The sequence below is a fragment of the Saccostrea cucullata genome, unplaced genomic scaffold (genome assembly GCF_032062105.1).
Source record: "Saccostrea cucullata isolate Sc308-1 unplaced genomic scaffold, CSIRO_AGI_Scuc_v1 ctg3532, whole genome shotgun sequence".
Lineage (NCBI taxonomy): Eukaryota > Metazoa > Mollusca > Bivalvia > Ostreida > Ostreidae > Saccostrea > Saccostrea cuccullata.
Window position 1 is genome coordinate 1 of NW_026926960.1, and position 14,587 is coordinate 14,587.

A 14,587-nucleotide genomic window follows, 5' to 3' on the forward strand; every position below is an offset into this window, starting at 1 on the left:
TATAACCCCAGCCTTCAAAACTTTATTGATGACATCTTTTTTCTGTACAAAAAAGAAAACATACAAGGCGGGGGCAGGGGGGGGGGGGTTATAGTAATTGGGGTATCTGTCTTATTCATTTTAATTATACTTAAGTTATAGCAAACACAAAATCTAAACAAGAGGCCCATGGGCCACATCGCTCACCTGAGCACTGTGGCTAGGAAAAAGTAGAAATTAGTTTATTATTGAAAAGTTAAATCCAAAAGTAGTCCCATATGACCAATCATGCCTTTGCTATTCTCAAGAGATGATTTTTAAAGAATTTTTCTATATATTTCTATGAAAAACTGTGGTCAGCCATTGTGGCCCAACCCTACCCCCTGGGGGTCATGATTTGAACAAACTTACGTCTATACTACCTGAGGATGCTTCCATATAAATATGATCAATCATGGCTTTGTTATTCTCAAGAAGAAAATTTTTAAAGAATTTTCCTATTTATTTCTATGTAAAACTTTGGTCGGCCATTTTTGCCCCGCCCTTCCCCCGGGAGTCATGATTTGAACAAACTTGAATCTACATTACCTGAGGATGCTTCCATAAAAATGTGAGCAATTATGGCTTTGCTTAAGAAGAAGATTTTTAAAGAATTTTCCCATATATTTCTATGTAAAAGTTTGGTCGGCCATTGTGGCTCCACCCTACCCCCGGGGGTCATGATTTGTACAAACATGAATTTACACTACCTGAGGATATTTCCCCATAAGTTTCATCTTTCCTGGCACCTTGGTTCTTGAGAAGAAGATTTTTAAAGCATACCATCAAATTTTCATTAATTCCCAATTATCCCCCCTTGAATGAGGGCCTGGCCCTTCGTTTGAATAAACTTGAATTCCCTTCACCCAAGGATGCTTTGTGGCAAGTTTGGTTGAAATTGGCCCAGTGGTTCTTGAGAAGTTGAAAATGTGAAAAGTTTACAGACAGACGGACACCGGACAAAATGTGATCAGAAAAGCTCACTTGAGCCTTCGGCTCAGGTGAGCTTAAAATGTTATATCAATTTGATCAATTTCTGAAATTTTTAGCTAAGTTACAGATTAACACACCTTTATATATTTCTGACAGTTTTTATGTTGTATACCTGAGATAGGTAACACTTTCTTGTACACCCCAGGGTATCCTCCGCTGGCTAGCACCACCCCCGCTGTATACAGGTCCGAGGTAAACTGTGGGAGGTTGTGGGTGAGTTTTCCCTCCACACAGGCTTGACATATTTCATACAGGTCAGACTCCAGTAGAGGCAGGATCGACTGAAAATATACAGAAGTAAGAATAATAAAGAATTTATAGAATACATGAAAATATACACTAGTCAGATTCATAAATTGTCAGAATGGCCTGATAATATACAAAAAGTCAAATCCATAAAGAATGTACTGAAGAGAGGCAGAATTACACTTATATACATGTATAAAGTACATGGTAAATATATGGAATTATAAAAAAATTAATTTTGTACTCATCTGGATTTTAAACTTAATATTTGTTATATTCTTTAAGTTTTCGGAAGTCATTAATAGCCATTCTCTGTAACCACTTAAACTTTGTTGCCACGCATGGTCACAGATTTTGATGAATCTTCACCCATGCTTAGTTCTTGACACCAGAAACAAATATCAAACAAAATTTCGTTGCTATGTGTCTCGGTTGCTATGGCAACAGCCGGAAAAGTTTGAAAAATCAAGATTTTCAGCCATTTTAAATCTTGACTGTGGCTTAATAAAAACTAGAAAAAGCAAACAAACCATTCTAACAAAAACATGACACCTTGATGTCACTTATACTGTAAAGAAACTGTTTAGAATATATCTCTAAGTAAGTGGTAACCAAGGGTACATTTGGAATACATTTAAAATGCTGAAATATGCTGAAAAACACTCCGTATTCACTAATGGTAGGTGTTACATGCTCAAACTCAATCAACGACTTAAGAAAAGCAATGAAAATGTTTGACCTTAAGTATATAAGTGTAAGCAATATTATTCTGTAAATAACTTTTATGGTTGCCATGGTAACACAGTGTAACCATGCAAAACCAGTAACTAAGATTGCGTTAATGCTACTGTCTTGAGGAAAAACATGAAAATTCAAGACTGGCAAATATGCATCCTTAGGACCTTGCAACACCAAAACCATAAGAAAAATTGGGTATAATTGCTACTTTGCAGTGTTACCATGGAAACAAAGTACCAGTGCTTAAAAGTGAATTATTTTTCGCTGCATTAAGAATTAAATTGCCATTTAATCAAGAAACAAATTAAAGGACTCAGCTTGAATAGTACTTATCTGTTAGAACTGAAGTTGAATATCATATGTTGATAAAATTTGATGAAGAAAACAACACTTTGCAATGGTTACCAAGAAGGGAAAATGTTCGATTTTGTGAACTTTATATCAGTATTAAACCCTGTGTGCCAACTTCTTGCATCCACTTAGAGATTGGATGATAGTCAAAATTAAAAGGCAGGTTAGCTGTTAATAAATATCAATCATAAAAGTTTTGGGAATCTACATTTAAGGGTACGTATCCAAGGAAAGAAAATATTTTTCAGGTTTTTAAGCATATATTTTCTGCTTATTTCCATAGCAACGCTCTATTTAAAGAATCTAATCTGAATTTTTTCAAATGGGAAAAATAGGAGCACACCAACATCTTTAAAAATTGATCATTAGTTATGAGGAAATGTGCTTTTTTAAAAGATAGGATCAGATTTAAACATACAGAGTGTTACTTTGACGACTCTCTGTGGTATAATAACCTTGGCAACCATTGCCAACCAAAATAAAATATCATATTTTGTTCTTGGTATGTGATTCAAGGCTCTTTTTTCTATTATTTGGTCACAATTCATCCTATAATTGCTTTTTATTTTTACGTGTATGACTTTATAAAATTAAATGAATATTTTTTTTTACTTTTGAATACTTTGTTACCATAGTAACGTATGTAATAGTTGATTTACCAAGGATGTTTATCATGCATTTGAGACATCTGACCTTCAACTTTTGGAAACAATCATTGCCAATTGTTTGCTTTGTCGCAAATGTTATCTATGGGGCTCTAAACATGTTAAAAAATGCCATTTTTCGAACTTTTAGACATGTTGCCATGGTAACTATAAAACATAGCAACCAATTTTTGCCTGATTTCAGTTTAGGGTATCAATGACTTTTATTATAGAGAGTTTGGAGAAATTTTGAGACTATGCGTGCCACAGCTCCTATATAAAATTTCAAATCATTACAAAGAATGGCTCTTAAATACCAGTAAACATGATAAAAGCAACAAATACAAATGAACCTTAATAATTACTGATAACTTACATATCAATTTTACTGTCAGTAAAAATTAAGGCACCTCTCTCACAATTTGATTTTTTTAATTTTCTTATCTAATATATTAATTTTTTTATTAACTTTGCCTTGAGAACCAATGATTTAATTTCTAGTGGCCTTTAAATATTGTCAAAACATAAAATTATTTCAGAATCTATAAGTGTTAACATTTGTTTTTATCCTTTTCTTTAAAATTACATTCTATAATTCTAGAGCTCAGTTATGAAATGAAAGTGGATTTAGACAGGGTTTTCCGAACTATTTATATATAGCACCTGGTAATTTTCATATCTTAATCTGTAAAAATGGACCCCATTATCACGTCTCCAATGTAAGTTTTAATGTATACTGTACTTAGAACGTCTTCATTAATATGTTTGTATCATTAATGTGATGCATTGATTAACTCTGTGTAAAATTAGCAAAAACATATTTTTTCTTCAGATCCAATTTGTTCTTTGTAAATTTATTATAAGCTCAGGGAACAAATTATGCTGGCACACACTACCGTAAATCTGGAAATTTTTACGTCGATTTTATATTGCGAATTTGGGTCAAAATGGTGTTGATTAATTTTTACGTTTCAAAATTTTGCGAATTACCACTGCTTTGTTTACATTTTCTTACTGGTAATTTATTTTTAAGAAAAATATTTTTGCAAATGCAATGAACGCGCAAATTTGCTAAAAATTTATCTACGGTATTAGATCAACTTTAAATTGATCAAGTTATATTTCCTTTTCTAATTTTTCTCTCTATGATAACTCTTTGAAAGTAAGCGGAGTTCATTCCTTGATAATTCTACCGGAATGTAAATTAGGCAGGTCCATAGGTCAGGAGCTAAGGAGGCATAATATGCATGCCAATCTCATGCGCATCTGTCTCTGAGAGGCCAAATATGCATGAAAATCTCGTGCGGATGCTGTTGTGTTTGACGTCGGTGGACAACGACTATTGAAATTTGGGATGGGAATCCTCATGTAATTTAAATCTATGTCTGCATTTTTAAAGTTTTAATCTACAATTTTATTTTCACAATGAAATGGAAATATAAGGAATCACTGTCTAGTAAGTATTGTATGCCAGGGACATCAACAATAGTGGGTAACATGGGATAATTTATGCATAACGGGCTTTGCCCATTAAGCAAATTATCCCATGTTTCCCACTATTGTTGATGCCCTGGCAACTATGCTAACTAGACAGTGATTCCTTAAAAAATGGAATGTACGTGTTAAATATTATATAAATATTGCATGTAGTTGAGTGTAACATTGAAAATTTTCACCCCAAGAAAACCATTGTCAACCTCGGCTGCGCCTCGGTTGACAATGGTTTTCTTGGGGTGAAAATTTTCAATGTTACACTTAACTACATGCTATATTTATTATATTATACTGAATGTTTTATATACATATAACAGTGAACCGTGCGCGCATAAATTCAGCACAGTCGCTATTTTTTGGAATACCACCCGTCGTCAAGCAATGTTGACTGTTGCTACGCTGGAGGGCGTGGCTTCGTTATTCAGCGGTTAAAAGTGTTTTTTAACAAATGTTTCTCGACCAATCAGATTCAACTAATTTACATGAAATTATAATATTAAAGCATATATATATAATCAGGAAAATTGTGTATTAGTATTGAATAGTTTACTAAAATAGCATAAAAAAATACTTCTGTGGAACATAAAATTCCCTGCTATTTGTCATTAGGAACAAAGCCCTACAACATATGTCTGAGTCAGTGTTTGTAGGACTGTGTGATAAACTTGGAACTTCACAGGTGGTGGTGATGAGGCAAGATGTGGTGGACATCAAGGAGATGGTGAACAATCAAGTGAGAACAAGTGATGACATCAGTGAGGTGTGGAGTGGAAGTCTAAAAGAAGGATTCAGACTGGAAGAATCAGATATGGACGTTATGTACTGGCCAAATAATCACAGTGTTATCTGGGACTTATCTCAGTTTCTGTATTACAACACACACAGACACACACTGATCCTCTGTGACTGTTCTGATAGTCCCCCAGGATTTACTCTGTTATATTTACTGTCACCTAGTATGGACAGAGACATACAGAGAGCTTGTGTTAAAATAAATACCAGGTATTATATCTCCAGTTCAGAATACAGAAAGATTCAGTGTTCTACAGTTTATTCTGACTCCATTCAACATGGACCCTGTGTCAGTGGAATTTTTTCAGGGGGAAAAGAATATGATTTTGCTCACTGTTTTGCCTCTAAATTTTGGCCTCCATCTGCCTTTTCATGGATAGGAAGATGTCACTCATGGCCCCACCCTCATGTTGTTGATAATATAGTAACAAATGGATGTCACTTTGTAGCAATAGGACATACACTAGGACATCATATGCACAATGAATGGAGAATATCTTTCTCTCTTGCAGAACATAAACTTGTGTATGCTATGAATCACTGTCAATTTTTAACTTATGGCTTGCTTAAATTGTTCTTAACAGAAATAATTAATGAAGGACTAAGTGATGATGATAAATTGTTGTGTTCCTATCACATGAAGACAGCTCTTTTCTGGGTGATTCAACAAAACACAATACCTCACTGGTGTCCACAAAATCTCCTGGAGTGTTTCTGGGTTTGTTTTAAACTCATCCTTAAGTGGGTGTATGAGGGGGTCTGTCCTAACTTCTTCATTCCCCAAAATAACATGTTTCTGAGTAAAATCCATGGTGAAGCACAGCATCAGCTATTTATAAGACTGTATGAGTTGTATGAGAAAGGTTTAATATTCCTGCTACACAGTACCTCCATCAGGTCTTGTATCATAAATGTCCTTCATAACCCCCACCTCTCCATTTGTACAGATGAAAATACTCTTATTTCTGAGGCCAAGTTTGATACAGAGCTGTGGAGGGAGATACACCTAAATGAAACACTTTACACATCAAGCCTAGAAACCTGTATGAGATATCTACATACAATAGAAAAAAAAATAGGCACACCCCTCCTAACACAGTATCAAGTTGTGATACTACGGAAACTTACAAAAAATGTCCTTCAGAGAATTGCTTTTATGTTATACATGGAAACGTACACACATAAAAACAAACTAAGATATAGAGCTGACAAAATCTCCTGTCACATGCTGAAATTAGCAGCCAAGTTTGGTTGTATTACTGACATGATGTACATAGCCATGTATTATTACAAGACACTTAGATACATGGAAGCTTCATCTATTATAGAGATGATCAAGGTCAAGTTAGCACAACCTTATGTGATGTATAAGTCAAGTGGAGATACAGAGATGTATACTGAGGCTGTAGGGGGACAGTCCTGGTCTACAAAGATGAGACAGGCTGTAGCATGGGATATCGAACTTGACAATGACATCCATTACGTCAGTGAATTGATACCTCAACAACTGTCTGCTCTACAGAACGAGAAGTGTACATTATACATACAACCCTTTATACTGTTATACATGCTAGAGATCTTCTGCTATATACATGATCTCTAGCATGTAGACACAATGAGAATACAAACAGCTTTAGATGATCTACATACCCTAGTTCACTATGATCAGGGACAGCTTATATACCTTTATATCTCAGAGACGTATCATGGCAGATTCTTGGGATCTGTCAACAGGTGACAGGGAATCTCCAGGCTGCTCTTTACTCATAGTCATACCAACAATCTCTCAGACAAAAAGCATTCAACGGCATATCTTTATTTCACAGAGACATATCATGGCAGATTCTAGTGATCTGTCAACAGGTGAAAGGGAACCTTCAGGCTGCTCTATACTCATACCAACAATCTCTCAGACAAGAACCGTACAACAACATACAAACAGCTACAGAAATGAGAATACAAGGAACTTGTCACTACGATAGCTAAATTAGTAAAATAAATTGAAACATACATTTACATGTAGGAATTTAGGCTGGACTGAAAACATCTGCCTGGATAGCTCAGTGGTTTGAGTATGTGAATTAAATCTTCGGGATTGTCTGAGAAAACATGCCAATACCACGTGAAAGAAATTAAAGAGAAACTAATTTAATGAGGCCGAGTCTAATTATTTCTACCCTAGGGATTTTGATAATTTTTCGTTTATAAATTTTTACTTTCATATTTCTTGTTTTAAGATAAAAAAATTGAATATCTACCACCCCGATTTCTTAGGGGGCCATCTCAAAAGTTGTCAATTTTTACTATTGAATCCTGTAGGAATTTGTTAGAAAAGTGCAAAATTTTCACATCTTTTCAATGTTTTTTGTATTTCTCCCCTAGAGATTTCTTTTTTAGTCAGGTAGAAGAAATTTATTGTGAAAAGTCACCAAATTGAGAAATTTTAAAAAAGTTTATCATCTAGCTATAGACTGGTCTAGGAATTAATTACAAAGGCTATGTTTTCAATGTCCGATTAACCTCTAATATTGCCATATTGCGGTATAAATACATATCGCTGCAAATAAATTATTGGCGCAGTTTAATACATTTGGTAAAAATAGCAGCGTTTAGACTGCTAGTATGTTTCTTTTGATGTTCTGTTATGATTAGCTCACCTGAGCCGAAGGCTCAAGTAAGCTTTTCAGATCACATTTTGTCCGGCGTCCGTCTGTCTAGCTGTCCGTCTGTCTGTAAACTTTTCACATTTTTGACTTCTTCTCAAGAACCGCTGGGCCAATTTCAACCAAACTTGCCACAATTAGCATCCTTGGGTGAAGGGGATTCAAGTTTGTTCAAATAAAGGGCCACACCCTCATTCAAGGGGAGATAATTGAGAATTGGTGAAAATTTGGTGGTATGTTTTAAAAATCTTCTTCTCAAGAACCACTGTGCCAGGAAAGATGAAACTTATGGGGAAACATTCTCAAGTAGTGTAGATTAAAGTTTTTTCAAATTATGTCCCCTGGGGGTAGGGCGGGGCCACAATGGCCGACCAAAGTTTTATATAGAAATATATAGGAAAATTCTTTAAAAATCTTCTTCTCAAGAACAGCAAAGCCATAATTGCTCATATTTATATGGAAGCATCCCCAGGTACTGTAGATTAAAGTTTGTTTAAATCATGATCCCCCGGGGTAGGGTGGGGCCACAATGGCCGACCAAAGTTTTATATAGAAATGAAAAGGAAAATTCTTTAAAAATCTTCATCTCAAGAACAGAAAAGCCATAATTGCTCATATTTATATGGAAGCATCCCCAGGTAGTGTAGATTAAAGTTTGTTCAAATCATGACCCCCGGGGTAGGGCGGGGCCACAATGGCCGACCAAAGTTTTATATAGAAATGAATAGGAAAATTCTTTAAAAATCTTCTTCTCAAGAACGGCAAAGCCATAATTGCACATTTATATGGAAGCATCCTCAGGTAGTGTAGATTCAAGTTTGTTCAAATCATGACCCCCGGGGGTATGGCGGGGCCACAATGGGCGATCAAATTTTTACATAGAAATATATAGGAAAATTCTTTTAAAATCTTCTTCATTAGAACAGAAAAGTCATAATTGCTCATATTTATATGGAAGCATCCCCAGGTAGTGTAGATTCAAGTTTGTTCAAATCATGACCCCCGGGGATAGGGAGGGGCCACAATAGCTGACCAAACTTTTATATAGAAATATATAGGAAAATTCTTTAAAAATCTTCTTCTCAAGAACAGAAAAGCCATAATTGCTAATATTTATATGGAAGCATCCCCATGTAGTGTTGATTCAAGATTGTTCAAATCATAATCCCCGGGGGTAGGGCGGGGCCACAATGGCTGACCAAAGTTTTATATAGAAATATATAGCAAAATTCTTTTAAAATCTTCTTCTTAAGAACAGCAAAGCCGTAATTTATCATAATTATATGGAAGCATCCCCAGGTAGTGTAGATTTAAGTTTGTTCAAATCATGACCCCTGAGGATATGGCGGGGCCACAATAGCCGACCAAAGTTTTACATAGAAATATATAGGAAAAATCTTAAAAATCTTCTTCTCAAGAATAGCAAAACCATAATTGCTCATATGTATATGGATGCATCCTCAGGTAGTGTAGATTCAAGTTTATTCAAATCATGACCCCCCAGGGGTAGGGCGGGGCCAAACTTTTGGATTTAAACTTTTCAATAGTAAACCAATTTCTTCTTTTTTCTAGCCACAATGCTCGGGTGAGTGATGTGGCCCATGGGCCCCTTGTTTTTAGTATATTATCCATGGACCTCTTGAATATATACAAGCGAGTCGTGTCATTATTCAGCGTCCTGCATTTCTTACATAATCCGAAAACAGAGACGTCGTTGGAGCTATTTCAGCATTTTGGATCCTGATTATTGTCGTAGAATCACACTTTCATACCAGAAAACGTTAAAGATAATGTCAGTTTTGTATTAAAATCACAATATTTGGCAAAGGTGTACTGTCAAACAAATGACAGCATGAAATTAACAAGAGGCCCAGGGGCCACATCGCTCACCTGAGAAAATCAGCTAGGAAAAGAGCACAAATCAGATAAGAACTGAAAAGTTTACTGAAGGGGGGGGAGGGCTTGCTACTTGAGAATGCATTCATATTAATACAGCATATTACTTTGCTGTTCTTGATAAAAAGATTTTTTTTAAACATTTTCTTCCTATAAATAACTTCATAAAAATTTGAATTTGATTCCCATTTGTTTCCCTCTCTATCCCAAGGCCAAAGGGCCATGATGTAAATAAATTTAAATCAGGATTTGAACAAACTTAATTCTACACTACCCAAAAATGCTTCCATATAAATACTGGTATCACTAATCATGGTTTTGCTATTCTTGAGAAGAAAATTTTTTAAAATACATTTAAATGTATAAACTTGGATCCCCCATTGTGACCCCACCATATCCCTGGGGGTTAAATTTGAGCAAACTAAATTCTACCATACACTACCTGAGAATGTTTCCATATAAATATCACTAATCATGGCTTTGAAGTACTTGAGAAGACAATTTTTAAAGATTTCCCTATCTAGTCCTAAGTAAAACTTTGATTGGCCATTGTGGCCCCACCCTACCCCCGGGGGTCATGATTTGAACAAACTTGAATCTACACTACCTGAGGATGATTTCACATGAGTTTCATCTTTCCTGGCCCAGTGGTTCTTGAGAAGAAGATTTTTAAAGATTTCCCCTATATACTCCTATGTAAAACTTTGATAGGCCATTGTGGCCCCACCCTAACCCCGGGGGTCACGATTTGAACAAATTTGAATTTACACCACCTGAGGATGCTTCCACATGAGTTTCATCTTTCCTGGCCCAGTGGTTCTTGAGAAGATGATTTTTAAAAGACGCCATTAATTTTTCACTAATTCATATTTATCTCCCCTTGGAAGAGGGCGTGGCCGATCATTTGAACAAACTTGAATCCCCTTCACCAAAGGATACTTTGTGTAAAGTTTGGTTGAAACTGGCCCAGTGGTTCTTGAGAAGAAGATGAAAATGTGAAAAGTTTATGCCAACGACGACGCTGACAACAAGGACAACGGACAAATTTTGATCAGAAAAGCTGTGCAAAAGTCATGCCCACTCGAATTAGATTCGGCCTCATTTAGTGTATTCTGGCTTTCTGCCCTATTCCCTGGTACATGTACACAGATATAACCATTATGTCTTTAATAGCAACACTGATGAAGTAACTAACACAATCATATATTTTGAAATAAATCTACTACTACATATACACACTGGATTACTAAATTTCTCTGTGTCTAAATGAAATGAGATTTTTAAAATCAATAAAATGGTCATTCAGAAAACATAGTAGAACAAGAAGAAATATACTCACTATAAATTTTATCAGATTGGCTTCTACAAATGTTAAGCATTTGTTTATTATAGTTTTATACACACTTCTCATAAATGCATAGTAATAAAACTAGAGGTACTGTGAGCAATGAGCTCACTAAATGATACCCCCCGCCTCCCACATGAATATAATATTATGACAGTGTCCATGTTTTGCTCTGGAAAATCCAAAATATATGTCAGATCAAAAAGTAAAATAGGAGGTGCACAATGACAATATGTAATAAAAAAATTCTGTGAAAGTTTCATCAAATTTCTTACAGTGGTAAGAGAGGAGTTGAGGATAAGAGATTGGTACCCCAAAGCATAACAGACGGATGGACAGACAGATGGACGGATGGAAATAATGATCACTATATACCCTCCCGCTTTTCAAGTGGGGGGTATAATGAGAAAAAATCAATTTGTTAACATTTAAAAATACTGCAATACAATGTCATGCATACAGTACCCATAACATTATTCTTTAAAATTCTATTGTGTCCTATTGTGCATGTATCCTATCCTCTCATGCATTTAGCCTATCATATCGTGCATGTATCCTATTGTATCGTGCTTGTGCATGTATCCTTTTGTAATGTGCATGTATCCTATTGTATCATGCATGTATCCTATTGTATGGTGCGTGTATACAATAGTGTGTGTATCCTATCACATTATATATGAATCCTATTGTATTGTGTTTGTATATTATTGTACTATGCATGTATCTTATCCTATCATTCGAGTATCATATTGTATCTTGTATATATCCTATTGAATCGTGCACATATTCTATCATATCATGCATGCATCTTATCATATCGTGTATCCTGTAAAAAACAATTACAAACATATGTCCTGGCCATATTCATGGCAGGGCATGCAAATGTGTAATACACAGATATTTGCAAACTTGATGACCACTCATTTAGCCTACACTTTCCTTATGCTGTTACCGGTATACAGTTATACTTAATCGCCTTCCCCGCAGTCACTCATTTTAACGCACATACGAGGGTTGTCCCAAAAAGTCATAGACAATGTTTATAACTTTTTAAAAATCCAACCAATACTAACCAAATTTTGCATAGACATAATATATTCAATGTTCTTTAAAACTGTGGATTTTGAAATATATATCTTTCATATTGATGATATTAGGACGATTTATATGAGGGACAATAAGGTCTGTCGGCGCAGGAACAAAATTCGGAATATTTTACGCATATAACTATTACATTTGCTTTTATTTCTTTAGTACTATGTAAAACATTGAACTCAAATTTACATCAGTGAAATCAGAATCAAAATCTTGATAATATGTCAAAATTTCATATAAATAGCACTGGAAACAGACGATTGGTGTCATGATTTTCAAAGTGTTGCTGAAATTGTGTTTGATGAAAATGACATCGTCAAATGCGTAACCTGCGCATAGATATATAATAAATTGTTTTGAATATGATTTGTACATTACAGACTGGGAAAAAAAGTAAAGAAGTGACATTACACACTAGATTTTAATAGGGAAGTTATTTTTAAATGACATGAGATTCAATGAGAGTTTTTCCTCTATATCGAAATTAGTTACAACATTTAAGAAGTAGAGAACAAACAACAACTGGCAACAATCTGGGCCACGAAAGACGTCAAACTATGTGTGTTCTCTGCTACCTACAATGTATGGCAATCTTTCGACTAAAATTTGAATCTGCTTAAACAAAACATAACAACAAAAAACCTGACAGTAGTGAATTTAGATAATTCCCATAGTCAAGAGTGGTCTTTCCCTTATCAAAAAAAATATTGAATGTTTTAACAGACGTGTGTGAAGCAGAAAAAGATATCATGACGTTATATGAGACGTAAATTAATAAGATCATGACGTTATATGAGACGTAAATTAATACGCTTGCTTTCGTGCGCCGATGTACACTCACATGCTTTCTTTATTTTTTCATAATTTCTTTACTAAGTGTGATATCATTTTGAAATTTGAAATGCATGATCATATAATGTTACTTTTTGTTATGAGAAGAAGAGAAACTAATTCAACAAAGAGAAAATAAACTGTTTTCCCTGTCTACGACTTTTTGGGACAACCCTCGTACCTCTTACATATTTCTATGACGTGAACATTAAGTGTATGTTGCATAACATTTCAGTAAGTTGTAAAAAGTTAACTCACTTGAGTTTCTGGGTCTCCAAATCGACAGTTAAATTCCAGAACTTTTGGTCCAGCCGATGTTAGCATTATCCCAGCATACAGAACACCTAAAGAAACAGTTGACATAATGGTCTGGGGCCCCTACAATATAAATGTTATCATCAAAATAAAACATTGAAATCTTATGTTGTGACCTTTCTATTTCTAAAAACTAATTGCATAATTAAGAAAAATTCTAAAGGAACAGTTGATATAACTATGGTCTGGGGCCATTTTTTCCTCATGTTATTTTCACCCTTTTTTACATATTTACAAATTTGTACCATATTACATTTGTCCAGTCCCAGTTCTGTTTAAGAATTTAAACTGCATTCTTTGAATTCACCACATTCTAAATTTGCCCATTTGTGATAAGGGGAAAAGGGGCAAAAATGAAACGGGGCTAAAATTTCCCTGTACATACAGAATTTTTAAACAAGAATGAAAGAGAATGATTCCTTCTGAAAAGTGCATTGATGAAGTCTTTAGTTACAAAATTGTATGTTCAATCTGCTACAATGCATTTATGCAAAGCAGTAAATATTTCTAAAATTCGTTTACTGACATCTTACCAATAAACGGGAATCCCTCCTAAGAGGGGGTTAAAAGGGGGACATCTTACCAATGAATGGGAAGTCCTCCTTCTTCATCACATCCACAGCTCTCTGTAATATCTTCTTTGTAATGATCTCCAAATCTTTGCCTGATATCTACACAAATAAAATAAAATTTTAATTATTAGTAGTATTTTGGAAGGACTTGCTCCATGTGACATAGAGGCACTGAAGTGAAAATTTGCACATTTTATCATAAGCAATTTTCATCATAAATATTTTGTGTATGACTTTCTTGCCTGTTTTGCTTTCATTCTCAATGCAGTCATTTTATTACATAATTATAAAACAAATCTCTTTGGTTAAACTTGTCAAAACTGCTTCCTGTTTTATGAAGTCTCACTGCTCTAAATATTGACATTATTGATGACAAAATATGGGGTAAATTAAATTGTTTGAGTGTTCTTTTAAATGTACTGCACAACATGCATAAAAAAACAAAACTGGTAAATAAAAAATGTTTTCTCTTGTACTTCATATTTGTTTGTCATTTTGTTGTTTTTTTAAAAATGGCCCTTCACAATACCAAAAACAAAATTCCATTCATTTTCAAAATCATGAAAATGACCCATAAAGAACTTTGACAGTTGT

General features: G+C 34.7%; 1 protein-coding gene and 1 pseudogene across 1 annotated transcript; one reads left to right on the forward strand and one right to left on the reverse strand.

Annotated features, from left to right (window-relative positions):
- Positions 1–1,123: 1,123 nt before the first annotated feature.
- On the reverse strand, positions 1,124–14,200 carry LOC134273056 (trifunctional purine biosynthetic protein adenosine-3-like; the record flags this gene model as incomplete). Its single annotated transcript, XM_062755224.1, has 3 exons — positions 14,005–14,200; positions 13,365–13,450; positions 1,124–1,292 (listed from the first exon to the last, which is right to left on the reverse strand). Coding segments are annotated over exons 1-3 (283 nt in total), but the record flags the coding sequence as incomplete, so codon positions are not given.
- Positions 3,594–7,046, forward strand: LOC134273070 (uncharacterized; annotated as a pseudogene).
- Positions 14,201–14,587: the final 387 nt, after the last annotated feature.